At 45.4% G+C, this 25,392-nt stretch overlaps 1 protein-coding gene across 2 annotated transcripts in view; it reads right to left on the minus strand.

The window, feature by feature from the left end:
- The window catches only part of LOC137435284 (atlastin-2), a 199,400-nt gene that overhangs the window by 173,426 nt on the left and 582 nt on the right, over window positions 1-25,392 (minus strand). For both annotated transcript variants that reach the window (XM_078785238.1, XM_078785243.1), the window contains exon 2: window positions 7,335-7,591. In XM_078785238.1, the coding sequence (XP_078641364.1) occupies window positions 7,335-7,591 (257 nt within the window). The remainder of the gene's footprint in view (window positions 1-7,334; window positions 7,592-25,392) is intronic.

The following is a 25,392-nucleotide window of genomic DNA, read 5'->3' on the forward strand; positions in this document are numbered from 1 at the left end:
CAGCTGCTCCTGGACTCTGTGTCCTTCCCTCCTGACAAGATGGAAAAGTTTCTGTCAACCCTCGACTCTGATTCTGCAACTGGACCTGACGGCATCAGCCCACGGGTCCTAAAATCCTGTTCTTCCACTCTTTCACTCCCTCTCTCTGTTCTCTTCACCCTCTCTTTTGCTCAAGGTCATCTGCCATCTGCTTGGAAATCTGCCAACATCACCGCTTTGCACAAAAAAGGTGCAAAAACAGATCCCAGCAACTACAGACCAATCAGCCTTCTCCCAATTATCAGCAAAGTCATGGAATCCATCATTGCTTCAGATATGAAATCTTTCCTCTTCTCCAATGGCTTGATCTCTGATCATAAATTTGGTTTCAGACCTGGTCACTCTACTCTGAACATGCTGCTTCTGCTTTCTCAACAATGGATGGAGGTCCTCAATGCCAAACAGGAAATTAGAGCTGTCTCCCTTGACATATCACATGCCTTCGATACGGTCTGGCACCCTGCTATGCTCACCAAACTCTCCTCTTTTGGTATCCATGGAAATCTCCATGCATGGCTGGCGGACTTCCTCTCTAGTCGTAGTCAACGTGTGGCCCTGAATGGGTTTCTCACATCTCCTCTTCCTGTTCAGGCTGGAGTTCCCCAAGGCAGTGTTCTGGGCCCTGTGCTTTTTCTGGTCTTCATCAATGATCTCTCTGACTCTCTTGAAAATCCTCTCTATATCTCTTTGCTGATGACTCTACTCTCTGTCGCTCCATTCTTCATCCCTCAGATCGGCAGTCTGCAGCCTCCTCACTCTCTGCAGACCTGGACAAAATCATAGACTGGGCAAACAAGTGGAACATGTCTTTCAATCCTGACAAATCTCACACTCTTATGATGTCTCTCCGAAAAGACCGACTGGACAACCCTCCCATCCACTTTCTGAATAATCCTCTCCAAGAAGTTCTGTCACTCAAGCTTTTGGGTCTCACTATGTGCCATGATCTTTCCTGGGAAAACCACATTTCAAATCTGGCCTCCAAAGCCAGTCGCCGACTGGGCATCCTCCGTCGTGCGAAGTCCTTCCTTGGCACACCTGAGCTCCTCACCACATACAAGGCTTTCATCCGCAGCTAAATGGATTACTGCTCCCCCCTCTGGGCTGGTGCTCCTGCCTCACACCTAGCTCGTCTTCACGCTGTTGAAACCAAAGCATTCAGAATCATTGGAATCTCCCGCGATGAAGCTAACTCCATGGGCCTCTCAGTTGTGGGGACGTCCACAGTGAGTTGTGGGGACGTCCCAATTTAGGAATTAGATTTATCGCCGCGTTTCCCCTGTCCCGATTCTTATTACAACAAGCATTCTGAGTATTGCGCTACAATACATGTCCCCTACCGGCAGTCTGTCATCCAGAAAACTGTTGGGGAAATTACCAAGGGTTATTTACCCACAGGTTCTGAATCGTTCCCAATCGCTAATTACCTCAGGACGGGCTCACCTGTGATTCGCACTCGGGACTTCGATTTATACAACTTGCAGACAGGTCAGCAGAAGCACGAGAAAATAAGTTGTTGATAAAGAACCTTTCAAGTCGCTAAATATCAGTAATTTATCATATTTTCCGGTTCACGATCAATGATCAATGTGTATATATAAATGTTGCTCGGCTTTGCTCCGCCCCTCCACGAAAGCGCGCGCTTTGTTGCGCTGTTGACGTTCGCGAGACGAGGCTGAGGGCGCGCGGTGCAGCTTGAAGAGAAATCTTGAATAAACAAGAGATATCCATTTTTTTAATATTTTCGTTTAATTAACGATATCTGTGTGGTTGAGCTTGAAAGTAGTTGGATGTCAATGAAAGCTAGCCTGTTGTGAGCCGTTGGTGAGGTATGTGGATGGACAAAAGGACCACCGAGGCACTCGGAAACATGGTGGTGGGATGATGAAGTTGGAAAGGGGATCGACGAGAAGAGGACGAAGTTCAAGTAGTGGCAGAAGGCGAAGGGTACGGGAGCAGAAACAGCAGAGCATGAAGGTTATAAGGCAGCCAGGAAGGCTGCAAAGAAAGAGGTAGCAAAGGCGCAGGAGGCATGTCGGAAAATGTTCGGAGAACGCTTGGATTCGGAAGAGGGTCAGAAAGCAGTATTCAGGATTGCAAAGCAGATAGCGAAAGAGAGGTGTGATGTGATGGGGGTGAGTTGCTTGAAGGATGAACTGGGACAAATCGTTGTCGACCCAGATGGACTTAAAGGAAGATGGAAAAGATATATGGAAATGCTGTTGAATACAGAGAATGAATGGGATGGCAACATAGAGAGTAACCCAGTTTTAGGACCGGCAGAGAAGATAACTGAGAAGGAAGTTGAGGAAGCGATAAAAGCAATGAAGGGTAGAAAAGCAGGAGGGCCGACGGGAGATGTGGGAGATATGTTGAAGGCAGCAGGAAGTTGGGGTGTGAAGAGAATGACAGAGATCTGTAATCTGGTGGTGAAAGAAGGCCGCATTCCAGTCAATTGGGAACTGAGTACCCTCATCCCTCTATACAAGGGAAAAGGTGACCCTCTGGAGTGTGGCTCGTACTGAGCGATAAAGTTATTGGAGCATGGAATGAAGGTATTGGAAAGGGTGTTGGAGAGGAGGATAAGGAAGAAAGTGAAGATCGACGAAATGCAGTTTGAATTTATGCCAGGAAGAGGAATGACAGACGCGCTTTTCATTGTGAGGCAGTTGCAGGAGAAGTACATGGAGAAGAGGAAGTTGTTTCTTGGGTTTGTTGATCTGGAGAAAGCATTCGATAGGGTTCCATGCAAAGTATTGACATGGGCATTGAGGAAATTAGGAGTGGAGGAATGGTTGATCAGAGTAGTGATGGCAATGTACAAAAGAGTGCGCACAGCTGTAAGGACTAAGGATGGGAACAGTGGTGAGTTTGAGGTGAAGGTGGGAGTGCATCAGGGGTCAGTACTAAGTACACTACTATTTGTAGCTGTGATGGAGGTGCTGGCTCAGAACGTAAAGGAGGGTTTGCCGTGGGAATTGTTGTATGCAGATGATCTGGTGTTGATTGCGGAAAATATGGATGGACTGAAGGAAAAGATGAACAAGTGGAAGGAATGTATGGAGACAAAAGGTCTGAAGGTGAATATCGGAAAGACGAAGGTGGTGGCAAGTGGTAAAGCATGTGGTGAGGTGGAAAGAACTGGGAAGTGGCCCTGTGCTGTGTGTAGGAAGGGTGTCGGAGTGAACTCCATTCAATGTACAATGTGCGCTGAGTGGGTTCATCAAAAATGTAGTGGTCTGAGAGGGTCATTAACCAGTGTGGCAGCTACATTCAAATGTAAGGTGTGCACAGAGGGAGCTGCAGATGGAGGAAATGTTGAGTTGGATCTTGGAGATGGCGTGAAGCTGGAAGGTGTGAAAACATTTTGCTACCTCGGAGACATGCTGAATGGAGAAGGTGGATCAGACTCGGCAACGGTTGCTAGAGTGAGATGTGCATGGAAGAAGTTTCGGGAACTGAGTGGCGTGCTGATGATGAGGGGAGTGTCGTTGAAACTGAAGGGAAATGTGTATGCTGCATGTGTGAGAAGTGTTATGATTTATGGGAGCGAGACATGGGTAATGAACGTAGAGCAGCAACGAAGGTTGGAAAGGGTGGAAATGCGAATGGTTCGACGGATGTGCAGAGTATCGTTGAGAGAGAGGAAGACAAATGATGAATTGCGAAAGATGATGGGAATAGAGCCTGTGATTGATGCTGTGAAGAGGAACAGGTTGAGATGGTTTGGTCATGTGTTGAGGAAGGATGAAAGTGACTGGTTGAGAAGAGTGATGGAAATGTATATAGAAGGAAGTAGAGGACGGGGAAGACCGAGAAAGACTTGGCTAAAGATGGTGGAAGAAGAAATGCGGGCAAGGGGGTTAACAAGGAGAGATGCAGAAAATAGGGCAAAATGGAGAAGATTGTCATGGGGACCGCAAGGCTAACCCCCGCTCTAGTAGGGAAAATGGCCTTTAAAATGCATGTTGTTGTAACGATATCTGCCAAACCACGTACCCTATCGCAAATTCCAAAAGGACATTTTAGTGCTGAACAGATCTGTGAAATTTCCCCTCGATTGGATCAAAAATGACGGAGGAGCTCGGTTTTAAAGGTTCATGCTTAAAAACGTCATAACTCTGAAACCATGTGATGCATGACGTCATGCTCGCTGACTTCTTTGTTCGTCATGGGTATGCGATTCTGCCTGCCAAGTTTGGCCTCGATCTGTTCAGCCGTTGCAGAGAAAAAGGGGTTTTCGTGTTTTCACGAAAAGCAATATGGCGGCCGAACCACGTGACCTGTGACGTTATAATTACCATTAAAATATTCTACAGTCCGAGTCCCCCCTACGGTGAAAATTTTATCTCAATCGGTCCTATTATTGCAGAGAAATTGGTTTTTAAAGGAAAATAAAACTTAAAATGGCACTGAGTTAAGGATCATCAGAATTATCAGAATTCCCAAAGTTCACAGTGCCATAACTTTGTCAAAAATGATCGAAACGTCGTGAAGTTCGAACTTCATCTGTAACTTATCATGAGGAAACCATGTGCCAAGTTTGAAATCATTAGCATTAAGAGTTTAGAAAAAAGGTCCGGAAAACTGTTCTTTGCGTGACTGACTGACAGACGGAGGGACGGCGTACAAACCTATAGTCCCCTCTGGTGTACACCGGTAGGGGACTATAGGTTTGCACTCCGTCCCTCCGTCTGTCCGTCCGTCCGTCTGTCCGTCTGTCCGTCCGTCCGTCCGTCACGCAAAGAACAGTTTTCCGGACTTTTTTTCTAAACTCTTAATGCTAATGATTTCAAACTTGGTACATGGTTTCCTCATAACAAGTTACAGATCAAGTTCGAACTTCACGACGTTTCGATCATTTTTGACAAAGTTATGGCACTTTGAACTTTGGTAATTTCTCCAACAGTTTTCTGGACGACAGACTGCCGGTAGGGGACATGTATTGCAGCGCAATACTCAGAATGCTTGTTATTTCTCACTCCCTGCAATTCTTGTGCCGTTTGAGTTTGTTCGCCTTCCACAGTTATGCGCTCCCGCTTCTTCCTCTTCCCTTCTTCTCTTCCCGCGTTTGCTAGCACAATCCGTATTGATCGTCGCCTCCGTTAAAGCCGTTCTGGTCTTCCGCGGTCCCTGGTATTAACCGGAAGGGTCCGGACGACAATATGTTTGGCAGTTGATCGAGGTGCTTTCTCCACCATTCGAACAATCCTTCGCTGCAATCTTCGATCATGTTTTCTCTTGTGGCCACGTCCAGGGAGGTTGGCTACAGTGCCATGGGCCTTAAACTTCCTCATAACATTGTGTAGAGTGGACAAAGGAACATCAAGGTTTCTGGAGATGGACTTGTAGCCTTGAGATTGTCCATGCTTGGCTACAATCTTGTGCCTGACCTCCTCAGACAATTCTCTGGTTTTCTTTCTTTTCTCCATCCTCATTGTGGTACACAGTGACACAAAACAGCACAATGACTCCTTTCTCTATTCAAACTGGTTGAATGAGTGATTTATATATTGCAGGTACCTGCAACTCACCACAGGTGAGTTCAATTCCAAAATAAAGGAGAATCACCTGCTTGAAATCGAATTATTTCTAACAACTTCTAAAATGTGCCAATACTATTGTCCGGGCCATTTTAGGATTTCTGTCTGGAATAAGCTAACATTTAGTAATCTTTTCAGCTTTTTTTTTGTTTTGTGCCATTGCAAACCAAAGAAGTACACATTGGATATCAAAAGATTTTATAATTTCAACAATTTTCTGGAAGGAATGGTGCATTATTTGAAAAAAGTGCAAGGGTGCCAATATTTTTGGCCACGACTGTACAAAGCTTTCATTCGTAGTTTGATGGAGTACTGCTCTTCCCTGTGGGCTAGTGTTCCTGCCTCACACCTAGCTCAGCTTCATGCTGTATAAACCAAGGCTTTTATAATCATTGGCATCTCTCACGATGAAGCCGATTTGGAGGGACTTTCACTCGCTCACCGCAGGCAGGTTGACGGTCTTTTTATCTTCTACCGACTCCTCTCCGACCTAGCTCCCCCTGCTCTATCCACCAAATATTGCTGCAGGACACACAAAATCTGCCAGTAACCCTCTTCTGCTGAAACTTCCAAAATCAAGACTCTGCTCACCTTCACTCTTTCATTCCTCTTATTTCCGCCTCTGGAACAAACTCCCACACTCTCTTAAATCCCACTCCTCCCTCCACATCATTAAAACAGCTGTTCATACGAGCCTAGACCAAGTATGCAAAAAAAAAAAAAAAAAGGAGATCAGGCAAGGAAACACTTTTAACCATATGGGTGGAACAGTGACCGAGGATGGCAAATCAGAGGCAGAGGTGCGAAGGGATGATTCAGGTGGGTGAAAATGCATGGAGAAGGAAGGAGGGTGTAATGGCAGACAAAGATTTCAAGGAGATTGAAAGGAAAGGTGCTGATGTCTTGTGTTTCACCGGCCTATCTTTACAGTCTGGAGATGGTGGCGTGTACAGGGGTCTGGAGATGGTTTTCCTTCTGCTTCATTCTCCTCCTATCTTAAATTGATCTGACGTAAAGGTGTACGTAGTGGATAGCCGGGAGTTCTGCCCCTCTGCTTCACTTCAGTAGTGGTTAGCCAGCGCCACTCATGGTTTGCTCGGCCATAATAGTAATAGTAGTTGGATGACGGATGAACGCCGAGGGTGCGGTCCTCAGCTGAGGTCATCTGGTCACCAACAGGTAACAGGACATAAGCGAGAGGATCCTCTTAGATCCAATTATCCCAACCGACGTCCGCGATTGCTGAACAACCCATCGGGCTGCAGAGTTATCCGTGGCCTGGTGGCTTCAGGTACAGAGGTCAGGGAGCATGTCCGAGGAATCCCCTTATGGTAATCCTGAACCCCGGTGCCGTAACAATATAATGTATATACCTATTCTACGAGGCAACACAAGATAAGAAAATAGCAGATCATTGCAGTGGTGGGCTGACTCTCTTTATATGATGCGCACAAAACCATTTGCCTCAAATTTAGATGAGCCGGGGAATGGGAATTTAAAAACATATACAGTACACCGATCCTTCCACCCACCTCACTCAATATCAAACCTCGCACCCACATCCCACCTGCCCCGCCCCCTTAAAAATAGTCACTACATCCAGCACTAAGAATGTGTTATCATTTGGGTTACAGTCATGTTTCTCAAATATTTCATGATACTGAACTTCCTCCCACATGCCACCCCTACCCTTTTGCCAAAACTAAACTTAAAGACTCGCACAGCAGTTGCTGACATTTGCAAATATCCCACCTTTCTGTACATGAACCTCAGCATGAAGTCAAGGAGGAAGGACTTTCCCTTGCGGAAGGTACCAGCAACAGACACTATAGCTACAGGCAAATCCTTGAGATCATCTTTCAGCAGAACACTTTCCAAAGCATCCGTGTCCAGCTCAAATGTGTGCTCAGATGTCGCAAGGACCACGCGCACTGGTCTCGGGTGGTGGTGGTGCCCAGGGCCTGGCGACACTTCACCATTCATATAGGTTTGAGTGTCACCATTGTCCACTGTGGGAAAAGGCAAAATACTGGTCAACTTCATAAAATTAAACGGGTATGTATTTTGATTTTTCTAAATACTGATCAAGGGCTCATTGAGGACCAAGGGCAGATACCTTTACATGAATTACAAGGCCGTTAGCAGGTCACAATAGACAAATCAGTGTTTGCTCATTTTGTTTTTCTTTAAAAGAGCAAGGCTAATGGAAGAGAGCAAGGTAAAATTGGCAGTGGGGTAGCAGAACCACAATTTGGTACAACCTGCAAACAAGAAAGGGAATAAACAAACAGGAAAGGAAGCTAGAAAGAGAGAGATAGATAGGGAGATAGAGGGAGAGAGAGAAAGAGAGAAAGGGAGAGAGAAAGGGAGAGAGATAGAGAGAGGGATAGAAAGAGAGAGAGAGAGAGAGAGGGAGAGAGAGAGAGAGAGGGAGAGAGAGAGAGATAGAGAGAGGGATAGAGAGAGGGAGAGGGAGAGAGAGAGAGAGGAATATAGAGAGAGAGAGGAATATAGAGAGAGAGAGGGATAGAGAGAGAGAGGGACAGACAGACAGACAGACAGTGAGAGAGACAGAGACGGAGACGGAGACGGAGACGGAGAGAGAGAGAGAGAGAGAGAGAGAGAGAGAGAGAGAGAGAGAGAGAGAGGGAGACAGAGAGATAGGGAGAGAGATAGGGAGAGAGAGAGAGAGAGAGCGAGGGAAAGACATTAGACATTTTGTTCCTCTTTATTACTAGGAAATCAGTGTACATGATAAAAAGTCATTTGACACATTTCAAATGAATAAGCAGAGGAGGTTACATGAGAGCAAGAGCAACGGCTGAAATTTACAAATCAACTTGGAGGACACAATCAACCAAACTGCAAAGGGATTCCGTCATGCACCATCGCTATGAGAAGAGTGTACAATCAATGGATTCAAACTCCAGATGTAAACGAGACGTAACTAGACCTTTAAAATTATTAAAACATCATCATCAGCTAAAAGTAGTGCACGAATGGTTTGCATTTTGTGCTTCCTTGATAAATAAATAGCAAGTTTTGCCTCTGCAAACAGATCGTTGGCTAAAACACATTCCTCTTTACACCGGTAAGAAATATTAAAACCAAATATAAAAATACAATGTGTAAAAACCAAAACTAGCCCTTCAATAACATGTGATAAAACTGTATAAAGAGGGGCCAACCTCAAACATTCAATAAAAGCATGAAAAATAGTTTCAGGGACATCACAGAAGGGACACATTTCTGAGTTGTCAGGGCATATGCGGTGAGATAAAACGTTTGAAGATAAAATAGAATGTGCCAGTCGCCATTGCAGGTCTCCAGTGCATTTGACAATAGGTGCCCTATACATGGTGAGCCATTTGATTGTTTCGGAAGCGCCAATTTGGAGAAGTGGTCTCCAGTGTGTTTGTGGTTCTGCCGGTTTACTGGGAACAAGAATTCTAACACACAAGGAATAGACAAAAGATTTATCCATCGTATTAAAAGGAATAAGACCTTGGAAAGAGATTAGAAGTTTTGGAAAGGGTCATTGGGACAAAGGAGGGCTAGTTTCCACCAGTGGGTCCCACTTTAGTCCAGTTTGTATAAAAAAGGCATAAAATCAGAGAGAAGATTCTCCCAATGACTCTGAAAGAACGAACACCAGTAGCCACAGCAACGTCAGCTGCTGACTTCCATTTATGGAGAAAAGGGTCTCAAAAGTTTTTGACCTTAGTGGAATCAATATCAATGAATTTTTGCATAAAAGATCAGTCACTACAGGCCCCTTTAAAAATTGGATTTTAAAAAGACTGGCTCATTTAAAAACATCGAGAGGGAATAATCAAAGGTATCATGCTGAAACTGAATCGCCTGCCGTGCTTCCAGCATAATCCTGTAGAACAGGGGGACCAAAGCTATATTAACGCTCTTGATGTCTTGATGAGAAAGAGCTGCTGGTCAAAACCAAGTTTCCTGGCTTGCCTAAGTCGGCAGTGACCAAAAGCTTTCCACAACCAAGTTTCCTGGCTTTCCGAAGTAGGCAGTGAGGAAAAGCTTTCCACGGTACATCCGTGTACAAAAGCCGGCGTAGTGAAAGGAGGCGAAAAGCCATCACTTTACTGGTGACATCGACCAACCCCTGTCCACCTCCGACAACGGACAGGCCTTAGCACACCCAACCGGAGCCAGTGTTTTCCCCACCAAAGAAAAGTCAATAAAAACACTTGAGAGTTTTTTAAGAATAAAAGCTGGGGGCTGTAGTGCCTTAAACTTGTGGCACAGCATTGAAACCGCAAGATTGTTTATTATCAGGGTGCGACCCCAATAAGAGAGCTGATAGGGTAAACCGGTAAACCCTTCCATTTTAGAAGCCACTGCTCAGTTTTAGTTACAAGTGTTTCCCAGTTCTTCGAGACGAAGTCCGGAGTGCCAAGAGAGACCCCGAGATAATGTATCCCGTCTCGTGCCCACACAAGCTGGCCGGGCAGGGTTGGAGGAGAGGTATCACCATGCGGACCCGAGTAGAGAGTATTGCTCTTGAGCCAGTTGATTTTTGCAGAGCTTTCTGAGCTAAACTCCTGGACACAATGAACCAAGGAAGAAACATCCTCATCAGAGCGAACAATTACGCACAGGTCATCCGCATAGGCGATTGTCTTGACCGGGTTTACTGCTGGAAGGGGGGCGAAACCAAGAAGGCGCGCATGCAATCAAATAAGCAAAGGCTCAACTGAAAGGGAGTACAAAAGACCAAACAGAGAAAGGCTGGCATAAAATATTATTAACTTTTAACAAACTAAAAGTATTATTATACAGTAATTTAATGTAAGCGATAAAATTTGCCCTGAAACCAAAGCCCCGTAAAGCAGAAAAGAGATTAAAATGATCAATTGCATCAAGAGCTTTTTCCTGGTCTAGAAAGACCAAACCAACATTCCTTTGTTCAATGGTGCAAATATCGATAATGTCGCGAACGCTAAAAATACTATCATGTATCGAACTTTTGGGAATGCAGTATGATTGTTCGGGGTGCACAATCTCCCCAATCACCGGCTTGAGGCGGTTTTTGCAAGAGCTTTGGAAAATATTTTATAGTCTGTACAAAGTAACGAGATTGGACACCAGTTTTGCAAGTTCTGAAGGTCTCCTTTCTTGGGAATGAGGGCAAGTACAGCCCTGCGACAACTGAGGGGTAGCGAGCCAGATCACAAGCTGTTGTTTAAAAGCCCAAGTAGTTCAGGCCCCAAAAGGTTCCAAAAGGCCCGGTAGAATTCCATTGGGATTCCATCTAAGCCCGACGCCTTTCCAGTGGGTAAAGTTTGTAACGCAGATTAAAGTTCTTCCATAGTAACTTCCACATCCAACTGCAGACGTGCAGTTTCGGACAAGGTGGGGAAAGAGCCGACCAGAGCCAATCATTCCGTGATCAATGTTCTTGGCACGGTACAAGTCAGAGAAGTATTCCTTGGCGGAAGCTCTGATACATTTTTGATTGTATGTCACTCTCCCTTCTTTTGTCCGAAGCGAAGTTAGTTGCTGGCTTCGTTTGGTTCGGGTTTCTAATCCAAAGAAGAACTTGGAAGAGGCATCTGGAAAACACAAATTTTCCATTTGGAGCCGGACCAAAGCTCCTCGAGCTCGCTTTACACACAATTCAGCAAGAAGGGCCTTTTTTTAAGCGAACAAAAGGTTAGTCCGTTCAGCATTAGAGGCTGAGAGGTTGGATTGTAAAGTTAGAATCTTCTTGGTAAGCAGGGATTGAAGAGCAAAATCATTCTTGGTATGAAAGGACCCGTACTGCTGGCAAAACATTTTTATCTGGGCTTTTGCGTTATCCCACTGTCTGAGGAGAGGGAAGGAAGCTTTCTGCAGGAGTAAAGTTGCCCAGAAGACTTTAAAAGCATCAATAAAACATGTCTTCCAGAAGACTAGCATTGAATGTCCAATAAACAGCACCACAATTAGAAATCGGGTAAAAAGTGCGAAACACAACCATGTGGTGATCCGAGAAACCACTCGGGACAATACCAGTATGGGTCACAATATTTAAAAAAAACACTATTAATATAAAACGGGTCTAACGAAGCGAGGGACAGACGGCCATTTAAACACCGACACCACATATATTGGCGTGTAGATGGATTACGAGTTCTCCAGATGTCAACAAGGAAAAAGGTTGTCAAAGTCCTTGTCAGAGGCACAATACTTGCTGGATGAGGCTTGTTCCCATTGCGATCAATGGTAGAGTCCATCGTACAATTAAAATCCCCTCCTAAACAAACAAATCCATTAAAATCAAAACGTGCAAGATATGTTTCTAACTGTGTGAAAAAAACAATTCTGTCCATGCTGTCACTGGGTGCAGAGACGTTCACTATCGTGTGTTTAAAACCATTAAGAGTAAAAGTGAGAGAGATTAAGTACCCTTTAATTATTTCATTAAAATCAACAATGAGATTACAGAGAGAAGCATGCAAATAAATGGCTACTCCAGCCCTAGGACACTCAAGACTGCTGCAGAACCACCTTATTTTCATTATTCTTTCCCATTCACTCATACAAGAGGAACTACATCTAGTTTCTTGCAAGAGTAAGATATCAATGTGGTTCTTCTCAACAAGCTCCTTATAGTACAGCGGATAGCTCTCATATTTTAACAAATTGTGCATTTTTTGAGAAAAGCATAAAATTTCTAGCATAGTTAGTGTATACCATAAGGTTTATTTTCAGATGTGGAGGGAAGTCAGATTTGATCTCTGAGGACCGTGAGAAGTCAAATCCAAAATGGCCACCAGTCCACCGGGTCTAATGTTCAAACGCGCTTATAGGTGTCATTTCCAACTAAATTGGGGATGCCCATTCATTTGGTGATACTTTTGAGATCGCCAGAACTCAAGGACATGCATTTAGGTCACGGTCAAGGTCAAATTACGTTAAATATCTATTTTTATGATACTGCAGTTGGAATTGCTATTGGAAAAAGTTCATTTGAACTTTTAAAACTTTATTTTTTCAGGTACAGGGATAGGTACAGAACACCCAAAGACCAGAAATGATGAAAAAAAAGTGTTTACACTGCAAGGAATGATGCAATAACCTCTGAAAAAATAACTGTAGTTAACCGAGTATGTCCACCAAAGCTTACATTAAATCAAGTGCAATGATGAAAATTGGTAATGATCTAAATCTAACAGTCTCCAGAACAGAAGCACAGTGCAGTGCCCTTGAATGCAACTTTGGCACACTTGCAGCGTCCAGTGCACCCTTTCTTACAGCGACAGTGGATCAATTCATGGCACGATTTTGATGCTTCAGGAAGAGTGGTCCAAAGAGGCTGCCACCCAGTTGTCTCCTTTGTCCAGCCCCAGTCAGGTGGGTCTGGCATCTCTGGATCCATGACCAATGCCTGGATACAACAGTTGGCCTGGTAGAAAGTGCACTTGATGTGCTGCTTGAGTGTTGCCTGGGTTGGAGGAATGTTCTCTAGAGTTCTACACTTCTGTGTGAAGAGCTGTTTCCTGGCATCATTCACTTCCGTGCTCTCACTGGTTCTATCGTACATCAGCACCACAAATCGCTCTAGCAGTAACATTGAGCCTTCACTGACCTCACTTGGCATGCCTAGGAGTTCATTGAAAGCATCATTCACCTCTGGGCATCCCCAATTTAGTTGGAAATGACACCTATAATGTTTTTCTACACTATTTGGTTCCAAAATTAAGCGCGTTTGAACATTAGACTCGGTGGTCTGGTGGCCATTTTGGATTTGACCTCTCACGGTTCTCAGAGGTCAAATCTGACTTCCCTCCACATCTGAAAATAAACCTTATGGTATGCACTAACTATGTTAAAAATTTCATGCTTTTCTCATAAAATGCACAATTTTTGTGTTTATCTGCTGCACTAGTAAGGCAATAACTTTGGAAAGGATCATGTAATCAGCACATAGTAAAGATACTGGCCTCCACTGGGAAATGAGTAAAGGGTCACCTTTCTTGGGCAGCAAGCTAAGTACTGCTCTTCTGCAGCTCAATGGGAGTTCATTCTTTTCAAGGCTTTCCTGGAAGACTGAGAGCAGTTCAGGGCCAATTAGGTCCCAGAAAGAAACAAAAGATTCTGTCGGTAAACCGTCAATGCCAGGTGATTTTCCTCTGCCAAGGCTCTTTAATGCGATGGAGAGTTCCTCAAGTGTGAGTGATTTCTCCAGGCTCTGCCTTTGATCTGGGGCTAAGGTGGAAACACCATCAAACAAGTGAGAGACACCATTTAAATCAACTTCCTCTGTTTTGTAAAGGTTGGAGAAAAAGAGTCTAGCATCCCTCTTGATTCCTTCAGGGTGAGTGATGACAGAATTGTCAGGGCATTTTAGAGCAGTAATTTGGGGGTGAGGAACCTTAGATTCAAAATCAAAGAAGTACCGGGTTGGCGTGTCCAAAAGGTTGAGCTGCTGAAAATGTAATCTTGTGAATGCCCCTAGGTTTGATTCTCAATTATTGTATTGAGGAAAGCTTGTCATTTCCTTCAGTCTCAGTTCTTGTTGGGGGGTGGGGGGGAAGAGTGAGGTTTTTACTTTGTTTAAATTTGTAGAAATTGCCTTTCTAAACTAGCCTTTATTCTAAGTTCCTCTTGTGTTGTTAAGAAACAAAATTGTTGGCAAAAACCTCGATATTGGGCCTTTATATTGCCCCGCCACAAACGCTGATCTGTAAACGGGTGTTTTTGATATAATAAAACACACCATACGTCTTCAAAAGCAGCCCCAAAGGAGGGGTTTTCTAAGATGATGACCTTAAGTTTCCAGAAAGAATAGCGATTCAAAGACAGATGTGAATGGTAATTCACAGTAATTAAATGGTGATCTGAAAAACCGAAATTCCAGTGGTAGGGGAGAGATTGAAAAATGGTGAATTTATATACAGTGCATTCAGAAAGTATTCAGACCCCTTCACTTTTTTCACATTTTGTTATGTTGCAGCCTTATGCGGAAATCGTTTAAATTCATTTTTTCCCTCATCAATCTACACTCAATACCCCATAATGACAAAGAGAAAACAGGATTTTAGAAAGTTTTGCAAATTTATTAAAAAGAAAAAACTGAAATATCACATTGACATAAGTATTCATACCCTTTGCTATGACACTTGAAATGTAGCTCAGGTGCCTCCCATTTCTCTTGATCATCTTTGAGGTGTTTCTACACCTTGATTGGAGTACACCTGTGGTAAATTCAATTGATTGGACATGGTTTGGAAAGGCACAAACCTGTCTACATAAGGACTCACAGCTGACAATTGTTACGGATTCGTCACTTCCGTTGTTGTGGTTTTCATCCACTGTAAACATTTTTGATTCCATGTACTATTATTGTTGTTGTTTAAGGGAATTAGATATAACTGTTTTCAAAAGATTTTAAAAAGTTAATGTTTTAAATGAAACCGGAACCGGACGACGAAGAAGAGGGGGAGAGAAAAAGAAGGCGGAGTGAGTGAGTCGGAGAAGAAGCATAGTTGCTTTGCGGTCTGGAGCGAACGTTGGCGAGCAAGAGTCACGAGTGAACTTTGGGTATCCCAGGAAAGGGATTCCTGCAACAGAGTTGTTATCGCTATGACAGATCAACCTGCGTGTCAGGTTTTGCGGTTGATTCGGAGGAATTGGGGAGGAGCACGTTGGGGAGGAGCACCTAACAGAAATTGGGGGCTCGTCCTGGATTGGCCCAAATTGAAATTGGGGGCTCGTCTTTACTGACAAAAATCCCGTCCGGGATAGAATTCCCTAACATTCCCAAAATTCCCAAATTTGGAATTTTTCTAACATTCCCAAATTTTTCCAACAAAAAAAAAACATTTGAAATTTTTTGTGTGAAGGTTAACAGGTGTTAACTGATAGTCACCATGGTGTTTGATGCAGAACAGTTTGCGGCGTCCCCTAATGAGGCACAGTTCCAAGCGTTAAAAAGATCGGAACTCTTGATATTGGCCAAACATTTTAACTTGGAGGTCCGAGCTCATATGAAGAAAGCAGAGATGCAGACATTGGTGGTAGAATCTCTGGTGGGACAAGGAACATGGACAGAGGTAGCCTTGGATTGGTTACCTGAGGAAAGAGAAAATGTGGAGCTCTGGAAAATGGAGATGCAACTGCAGAGCCAGGAAAGGTTAAAAGAGTTGGAATGGAAAGCCGAGGAAAGAAGAGCAGAGGAAAGGAGAGCTGAAAGGGAACTCGAGGAAAGAAGAGTAGAACAGGTCCCAAGAACTCGAGGAGAGAAGAACAGACGAAAGGAGAGCTGAAGAAGAAAGAAGAGCAGGGGAAAGAGCAGAGGAAAGGAGAGCCGAAAGGGAGTTAAAGGAACGTGACATGGAGTATCAGAAGGAGCTTAAACTCAAGGAGCTGGGATTAATGGGAGAACGGAGAGAAGTCGTATCCATGCCGGCTAGTTCAACAACTAGTCAGAACACTTGGGATGTTGGTAGGCATGTGAGGCTGGTTCCACCCTTCAATGAAAAGGAGGTAGCCAAGTTTTTTTTATACTTTGAGAAAGTGGCTCAAATGCTAAAATGGCCTGTGGGGTCCTGGACTATGTTAGTGCAAAGTGTTTTGGTGGGTAAAGCTCAAGATATCTATTCGGCTTTACCGATTGACCAATGTGCAGATTATGAGATAGTGAAGAAAACCATTCTCAAAGCCTATGAATTGGTCCCTGAAGCTTACCGGCAAAAATTCAGGAATGCCAGGAAGAGGGAGAGTGAGACCCATGTGGAGTTTGCCAGAATGAAGGAAACCATGTTTGATCGGTGGTGTGATTCGAAGGGGATTGGGAAAGACTTCAAACTGTTGCGACAACTGATCTTGGTGGAGGAATTCAAACAGTGTGTCCATGCAGACATTAAAGTACATCTGGATGAAAATAAAGTACCAGAGTTGTTTGAGGCAGCAACCGTGGCAGATGACTATGCTTTGACACACAGGATGGGGTTCCCCAAACCTAACTTCCCGCCGAGAGTTAGCCAGGGGAGTTATGGTAAATCCGGTGCAGAGAACAAATATTCATGGAGGCGGCCTAGAGATGACTATGAGGACAAATCTGATACCGCGACTTTTAGGGATCAGAAGACTTCAGTTCCAAGACAGACTTATCTTCCGGGGTGCCCGAGGCAGACCACGAGTTTTTCCTCCGGGCCTACTTGCGCTTTTTGCAAGAAACCTGGGCATTTGATGTCCCAATGTTATGCCCTGAAAAGGAAAAATCAGGAGCGGAGTCAGACTAGTACAACTCCAAATGCATTGGCAAATGCGAGAAATCGTCCTTGGAGGCCAGTGCCTTGTGAAGGTTCCCATGCCAAAGTTACGGCATCACAGAACGACCTTGTTCAAGAGGGTTAGAAACATTTTATTTCAGAGGGGTTTGTGTCACTGGATGGAGACTTGACTAACCAGAGACCTGTTAGGGTATTGAGGGATACAGGAGCACATCAATCTTTGATGCTTGAAGGCATATTGCCATTGTCAGAGAAGACGGCAACTGGTGTGAGTGTTCTTTACAGGGGGTTGGTGGCTATGTTAAAGCTCCACTTCATGTCATCCATTTGAAGTCTGATTTGGTGTCAGGACCGGTCACCGTAGGTTTACAAGCCACTCTTCCTGTAGAGGAAATATCTTTTGTTATCGGGAATGATTTGGCCGGTGGTCGAGTTTCTGGTAATCCAATGTTGGTTGAAAAGCCCAGTATGGAAAATAACACCGCACCGTTAGAGCAGGAGATTCCACGTATCTTTCCATCCTGTGCCGCGACTCGTGCTATGGGTAGGAAGCGCTCTGAAGAGAAGGAGAAGGTACTGACGTCACGCTTTGCACAGGCACTTCTTGTCGAGTACCCTGAAACTAAATGTCAGCACACACAAGTCATGGATGGAGGCAATGTTGGCAAGCTCTTTGTAGGTGGACTGAACTTTGACACAAGTGAAGAGGTTCTGGACTCTATCTTTGGCAAATATGGACCACTCTTGGAAGTGCTGCTGATAAAAGACAGAGAGACGCAAAAGTCGAGAGGGTTTGGCTTTGTCACGTTTGAAAACCCAAAGGACGCCAAAGATGCAGAAAAGGATTTGAATGCCAAGGATTTGGATGGTCGGACCATAACAGTAGAGAAGGCAGGCCATGGGCGTCGAGGGGGCTACAGAGGAGGAAAACGAGGAGGTAGTTTCAGGGGTGGCTATGGCTCCCGGAGTGGGAGTAGTAGTTTTGGTGGCGGCCGCAGTCGTGATTACTAAGGAGGCTCCCAGCAGCAGCAATGCAGTTTTGGCAGCTCTCGACGGGATGACTATTACGGTGGTAGCCGAGATGGGGACCGCTACTCACGTGCCTACAGCACCCGACTCTACAACCGTGATTAGGATTTTTATGATCAAGAGAAGAGTTGGAAGCACTGAGTGCTCAGGAGTAGCCGAGCCAAGATTCCGACACGGATTAACCCGTGAACTCCACGTTCCTAAATGCGTCCATGCAGTGAATACTTCCAGGCCTCACCACCCAACCACCATGAAACCTGGCTCTCAGCTCGGCCTCCTTCAAAAAGTGCTATAGATTTGCTTTGCTTTGGATTTTTGATCACAACCCCTTAACCTTCATTCAAAAAATGAAAAATAAAAACCAGAGGTTGATGAGATGGAGTTTGGCTTTGCAGGAGTTCAACTTGGAAATTGAGCATGTAAAGGGCAGGGACAATGTCGTTGCTGATGCCTTGTCCAGAGTGAACTAACTTTGGAAATTTCTGGAGGTTGTTTGGAAGTTTTGTTGCTTTATTTTGGGAAATATTAATTATCGTTGCTCACGTGAATTGATAATTTGGGTGTGAGTTTTACTTTTGTTTGTTAAAAGAGTTTTTGCCTGCAAAGAAAGTTTCCACTATGTTCAAACTTTCTTTCTTGAGGGGGGGGAAGTGTTACGGATTCGTCACTTCCGTTGTTGTGGTTTTCATCCACTGTAAACATTTTTGATTCCATGTACTATTGTTGTTGTCGTTTAAGGGAAATAGATATAACTGTTTTCAAAAGGTAAAAAAAGTTAATGTTTTAAATGAAACCGGAACCGGACGACGAAGAAGAGGGGGAGAGAAAAAGAAGGCGGAGTGAGTGAGTCGGAGAAGAAGCATAGTTGCTTTGCGGTCTGGAGCGAACGTTGGTGAGCAAGAGTCACGAGTAAACTTTGGGTTTCCCAGGAAAGGGATTCCTGCGACAGAGTTGTTATCGCTGTGACAGATCAACCTGCGTGTCAGGTTTTGCGGTTGATTCAGAGGAGAATCATCATCATGCCGTTACGCCTCGAGAACGGGCCGTCGGCCATTTTGACTCGCGCGCTTTGCACATCGCGCAAGGTCTTTGCTTCGCTTCAGCCGTTTTCACCGCATTCAGATGTTTATCTGGTGTGTGTGTGTGCAACGTGGATTTTGAAGGTAAATCGGTGGTTCGCCGATTTGGAGCCGTGAACGTCCATACCCGAGGGTGTGATTTCCCAGTCGCCTGGAGGGCGCCTTTGTGATTTCCCGGTCGCCTTGAGGGCGCCTTTGCACAGCATTGGCCGCGTGACTGTAACTGCCAACCCAACGGGATTCTGGTCTCGATACGACATCGTACGGACGATCGCTGGAGCGGATCGACTTTGGCTTGAAGCCGGACTCGACTTTGGCGTGATGCCGGAATACGACTTTGGCTTGATGCCGGAATACAACTTTGGCTTGATGCCGGAATACGACTTTGGCTTGATGCGGGAATAGAGACATTGGGGAATGTTCTTCTTTTCGCTCACTTGGAGCACAGTGAGTTATAGTGTACGAACCTGATGGTACCATCATAGGAAATATATATTGGTTGTACAATTGATTACTATTATTATTATTGTTGTTATTCTAGTGTGACCTTAATACAATATTTGTTTGTTGGTAACAATTGGTGTGGTTTCACCATTGATTTTTGACACAGAATAACACATTTTTCTGCCTTGACTCCTCTCGGGGCTCGGAGGTACACCGTGACCAGGGGATTGGGGAGGAGCATGTAACACAATGCATATCAGAGCAAAAACCAAGCCATGAGGTCGAAGGAACTGCCTGCAGAGCTCAGAGACAGGATTGTGTCGAGGCACAGATCTGGAGAAGCCTACAAAAAAATTTCTGCTGCATTGAAGGTTCCCAAGAGCACAGTGGCCTTCATAATTCTTAAATGGAAGAAGTTTGGAACAACCAGGACTCTTCCTAGAGCTGGCCGCCCGACCTAACTGAGCAATCGGGGGAGAAGGGCCTTGGTAAGAGAGGTGACCAAGAACCCGATGGTCACTCTTGCTGAGCTCCAGAGATCCTGTGTGGAGATGGGAGAAACCTCCAGAATCTCTGGAGCTCAGCCAGAGTGACCATCGGGTTCTTGGTCACCTCTATTACCAAGGCCCTTCTTCCTCGATTGATCAGTTTGGCCGGGTGGCCAGCTCGAGGAAGAGTCCTGGTTGTTCCAAACTTCTTCCATTTAAGAATTTTGGAGGCCACTGTGCTCTTGGGAACCTTCAATGCAGCAGAAATGTTTTTGTAGGCTTCCCCAGATCTATGCCTCGACACAATCCTGTTTCTGAGCTCTGCGGGCAATTCCTTCGACCTCATGGCTTGGTTTTTGCTCTGATATGCATTGTCAGCTGTGAGACCTTATATGGACAGGTGTGTCTTTCCAAATCATGTCCAATCAATTGAATTTACCACAGGTGGACTCCAATCAAGGTGTAGAAACATCTCAAAGATGATCAAGAGAAATGGGAGGCACCTGAGCTAAATTTCAAGTGTCATATCAAAGGGTCTGAATACTTATGTCAATGTGATATTTCAGTTTTTCTTTTTAATAAATTAGTAAAACTTTCTAAAATCCTGTTTTCTCTTTGTCATTATGGGGTATTGAGTGTCGTTTGATGAGGGGAAAAATGAATTTAAACGATTTCAGCATAAGGCTGCAACATAACAAAATGTGAAAAAAGTGAAGGGGTCTGAATACTTTCTGAATGCACTGTATTGAAGTAAATGATGATAAATAATAATAAAAATAATAATGAGTTTATTGTCACATATATTTGCGATGTGCATACAATGAGAAGTACTTTGACAGTGCATGCGTAAAAATGACATTGAATAGAAATAAAATCAAAACTTTAGTCGGCTTAAAAATATCCATAAACAGTGAATAAGAAATAAATAATAAATAAATTCATTGTAATGAGTGTGCCGAGCCTTTAAACAACATTTGGTGAAATAAATGGCATGGTTTAAAATATCCATATGCATTCTTTACATGCTCATGCAAAAAGCTTTGACCGATTAATTGAGGGTGCGGATTGCAGTCGGGTAAAAGCTGTCATACAAGCAATTGAAGTTGGTATTGATGGAACGATCGCGTTTACCCGAGTGAGAATATCAAAAATGTTGTGCGCTGGGTGGAACTCACTCATCTAATGGGAATAGTCATCACTGAAAATGTTAATTATGTATCGTAACAAGATGATGAAGGCGAACAGGGCATGTGTAAGAAGTTCCAATAAAAGTTATTCTTGCATTCAAATCAAAAGGCAACAGTTCACGTAATGAGCTCCAAAGGAGTTCCATTCGCTATTCCAAATGGAAAGTTTGGAACCACATTTTAACACAGACAACGTTTTTAATTTCCAGCTCAGGTACCCTCTTCATCCAGCTTAACTGTCATGGTTCTCCAAAGACCAAGCCTTAAACATTCCGAAAGTTTTGGAGTTTCGGGAGAAAGAGGTTGGGAGTCTGTGGGGAAAGAGTTTGGGAGTCTGCGGGGAAAGAGTTTGGGAGTCTGCGGGGAAAGAGTTTGGGAGTCTGCGGGGAAAGAGTTTGGGAATCTGTGGGGAAAGAGTTTGGAGTCTGTGGGGAAAGAGTTTGGGAGTCTGCGGCGAAAGAGGTTGGGCGTCTGCGGCGAAAGAGGTTGGGAGTCTGCGGGAAAGAGTTTGGGAGTCTGCGGGGAAAGAGTTTGGGAGTCTGCGGGAAAATAGGTTGGGAGTCTGCGGGGAAAGAGGTTGGGAGTCTGCGGGGAAAGAGGTTGGGAGTCTGCGGGAAAGAGTTTGGGAGTCTGCGGGGAAAGAGTTTGGGAGTCTGCGGGGAAAGAGTTTGGGAGTCTGCGGGGAAAGAGTTTGGGAGTCTGCGGGAAAGAGTTTGGGAGTCTGCGGGAAAGAGGTTGGGAGTCTGCGGGGAAAGAGTTTGGGAGTCTGCGGGGAAAGAGTTTGGGAGTCTGCGGGGAAAGAGGTTGGGCGTCTGTGGGGAAAGAGGTTGGGAGTCTGCGGGAAAGAGTTTGGGAATCTGCGGGGAAAGAGTTTGGGAGTCTGCGGGAAAGAGTTTGGGAGTCTGCGGCGAAAGAGGTTGGGAGTCTGCGGGAAAATAGGTTGGGAGTCTGCGGGGAAAGAGGTTGGGAGTCTGCGGGGAAAGAGGTTGGGAGTCTGCGGGGAAAGAGGTTGGGAGTCTGCGGGGAAAGAGGTTGGGAGTCGGCGGGGAAGGAGGTTGGGAGTCGGCGGGGAAATAGGTTGGGAGTCTGCGGGGAAAGAGGTTGGGAGTCTTGGGGGAAAGAGTTTGGGAGTCTTGGGGAATAGAGTTTGGGAGTCTTGGGGAAAAGAGTTTGGGAGTCTCGGGGGGAAAGAGTTTGGGAGACTCGGGGGAAAGAGTTTGGGAGTCTCGGGGGATAGAGTTTGGGAGTCTCGGGGGAAATAGTTTGGGAGTCTCGGGGGAAAGAGTTTGGGAGTCTCGGGGGAAAGAGTTTGGGAGTTTCGGGGGAAAGAATTTGGGAATCTCGGGGGAAAGAGTTTGGGAGTCTCGGGGGAAAGTTTGGGAGTCTCGGGGGAAAGAGTTTGGGAGTCTCGGGGGAAAGAGTTTGGGAGTCTCAGGGGAAAGAGTTTGGGAGTCTCAGGGGAAAGTTTGGGAGTCTCGGGGGAAATCGTTTGGGAGTCTCGGGGGAAAGAGTTTGGGAGTCTCGGGGGAAAGAGTTTGGGAGTCTCGGGGGAAAGTGTTTGGGAGACTCGGGGGAAAGAGTTTGGGAGTCTCGGGGGAAAGAGTTTGGGAGTCTCGGGGAAAGAGTTTGGGAGTCTCGGGGGAAAGAGTTTGGGAGTCTCGGGGGAAAGAGTTTGGGAGTCTCGGGGGAAAGAGTTTGGGAGTCTCGGGGGAAAGAGTTTGGGAGTCTCGGGGGAAAGAGTTTGGGAGTCTGGGGGGAAAGAGTTTGGGAGTCTTGGGGGGGAAGAGTTTGGGAGTCTTGGGGGAAAGAGTTTGGGAGTCTTGGGGGAAAGAGTTTGGGAGTCTGGGGGGAAAGAGTTTGGGAATCTGGGGGGAAAGACTTTGGGTGTCTTGAGGGAAGGGTTTGGGAGTCTTGGGGGAAAGAGTTTGGGAGTCTTGGGGGAAAGAGTTTGGGAGTCTTGGGGGAAAGAGTTTGGGAGTCTTGGGGGAAAGAGTTTGGGAGTCTTGGGGGAAAGAGTTTGGGAGTCTTGGGGGAAAGAGTTTGGGAGTCTTGGGGGAAAGAGTTTGGGACGCTTGGGGGAGAGTTTGGGAGTCTGGGGGGAAAGAGTTTGGGAGTCTGGGGGGAAAGAGTTTGGGAGTAAAAAAACAAAAACTTGCATGGGGATTTGAGGGTGGACATTTTGTTATCTTTTCCTACATAACAATTCAAGTTTCTCCTCTGTAAGGTGTGTCCATAACGAGAAGTTGCGGCTATGTCATCACTGTTTCTGTCTGGCATTATCGAAGCAATATCCTCAGCTGTGCAGCGCATTCTATTATTGGGAGACGAAGCGGGTGTACATGTACATGTACAGTAAAATTATATTTATACACTGAATCCTGAGTCAGGAGGAATCACCTTGCACCATCCCTGCCACACAGTTGAAAATCTAACAACTAGCAAATGTTTGTAATTTTGAGAGGGGTGGGGGGGGGGGCGGTTTGGCCTTTTTGGGGCACCGCAGCTGTGGTAAGGATCATTCACACAAGAAGGCACAGTGTCAGATACAGGAATTTAGGGAAGAGGGGTCAACCACCTATGGAGGGGGCTACATCTATCTATGTCAAGCAAGCATCAATAGTGGCGCGTTGTGATCAATGTTCAAGATACATTGGCAGGCGATCACAGGCAGCAGTGCTTTGGGCACGTGTTACAGGCAAGAAAACTACACCAAGCATGTGGGCACAGTGGATGTATCGGGCATGAGCTTGGGGGAGGGGCTTTGAGGGCATACTGTGCACACGTGGCACAGGAGGGGGCAGAAAGTGAGTAGTGGCAGATGCGAGTACGGTACACTCCACTCATGTGGCGTAATGGTGGACAAGGGGGGTATTTATGTGCTCAGTGCATGACAGTCATATATTTCTAATAGACATGGGGGAGGGGAGGGAGAGGGAGAGAATTATGGGACCAGTGTAATGATTTTTATGGGACCAGTGTAATTTTTGGGGGGAGGGAGAGAGGGGATGGGACACATACCTTGCAATAGATGACGGGGTAGGGGGCGTGGGGAGGGGCAAGACGTGGAAGGAATAGTACACATGGCAAATTTAATATTGGGGAGGGGGTGGGGGAGTGGGAGGGGTGGGGCGGTGTGGGGGGGGTGGGGTGGAGGATGGAAGTACATTTGTCCGCACAGTACTGTACATGAAAATGGCGCATGTGCAGTGCGGCCCTCGCGAGTGCAATGCCATACTTGGTGTGCAGTGTGGCTTGTTGCGTGTGCAGTAGAGTGGCCCTTAAACGGGGTGAAAATTTTAAAATGTTAATTTGAATGTTCTCATGGCCTAAATGTGATCCATTTGGGATAGAAACACTGCAGTCAAAATTTCATACAAGTCTTTCTATATTTAGAGGTAGTCCAGGCACCTTAAAGAATCAAGATTTTATATATTATATATATTTTTTATATTTTATATTTCTCGTCCATATATCTGATAATTATTCATAAGCATGTTTTATCAAACGGTTTTATTTATTTCTGTGACACATACGTATTATCTGTGATATGTGTTTTTAGTGTTACGTGACCTCAATCACAATCACATGGCCTACAGGGGGGAAATGTTCAAGGGTGCTGGACTACCTCTAAATATTTATGAATGTAGCTGACATTTGGCCTGGTTTGTTGTTAGGCCAAATGGACCAGTTGTAGAGGGTGAAAGCTTAACATTTCAAACTTTCAAAAATAAGGGCCACCCTAGTGTGCAGTGGCATATTTTTGTTGTGCAGTGGCCGTTGTGTGTACAGTGCCATATTTGGTTGCAGTGCGGCCGTTGCATGTACAGTGTGGTGTTTGCGTGTATAGTGCCATATTTTGTGTGCGGTGCAGCCGTTGTGTACAAGTGCAGCAGTTGCGTGTGCAGTGCGGATGTTGCGTGCATAGTGTGGGCGTTGCGTGTACAGTGCGGCGGTTGCATATACAGTACGGCAGTTGCATGTACAGTGTGCCAGTTGCGTGTACAGTGGGCTGTTGCGTGTGAAGTGCGGATGTTGCGTGCACAGTGTGGCCGTTGCGTGTACAGTGGGGCAATTGCGTGTACAGTGGGACAGTTGCGTGTACAGTGGGGCAGTTGCGTGTACAGTGGGGCAGTTGCGTGCACAGTGGGTCAGTTGCGTGTGCAGTGCGGATATTGCGTGCATAGTGTGACCGTTGCGTGTACAGTGCGGCGGTTGCGTGTACAGTGCCATAGTTGGTGTACAGTACAGCGGCTGCATATACAGTTCGGCAGTTGCATGTACAGTGTGTCAGTTGCATGTACAGTGGGGCAGTTGCGTGTGAAGTGCGGACGTTGCAT

The sequence above is a fragment of the Myxine glutinosa genome, chromosome 1, assembly GCF_964187855.1.
Source record: "Myxine glutinosa chromosome 1, kmMyxGlut1.1, whole genome shotgun sequence".
Lineage (NCBI taxonomy): Eukaryota > Metazoa > Chordata > Myxini > Myxiniformes > Myxinidae > Myxine > Myxine glutinosa.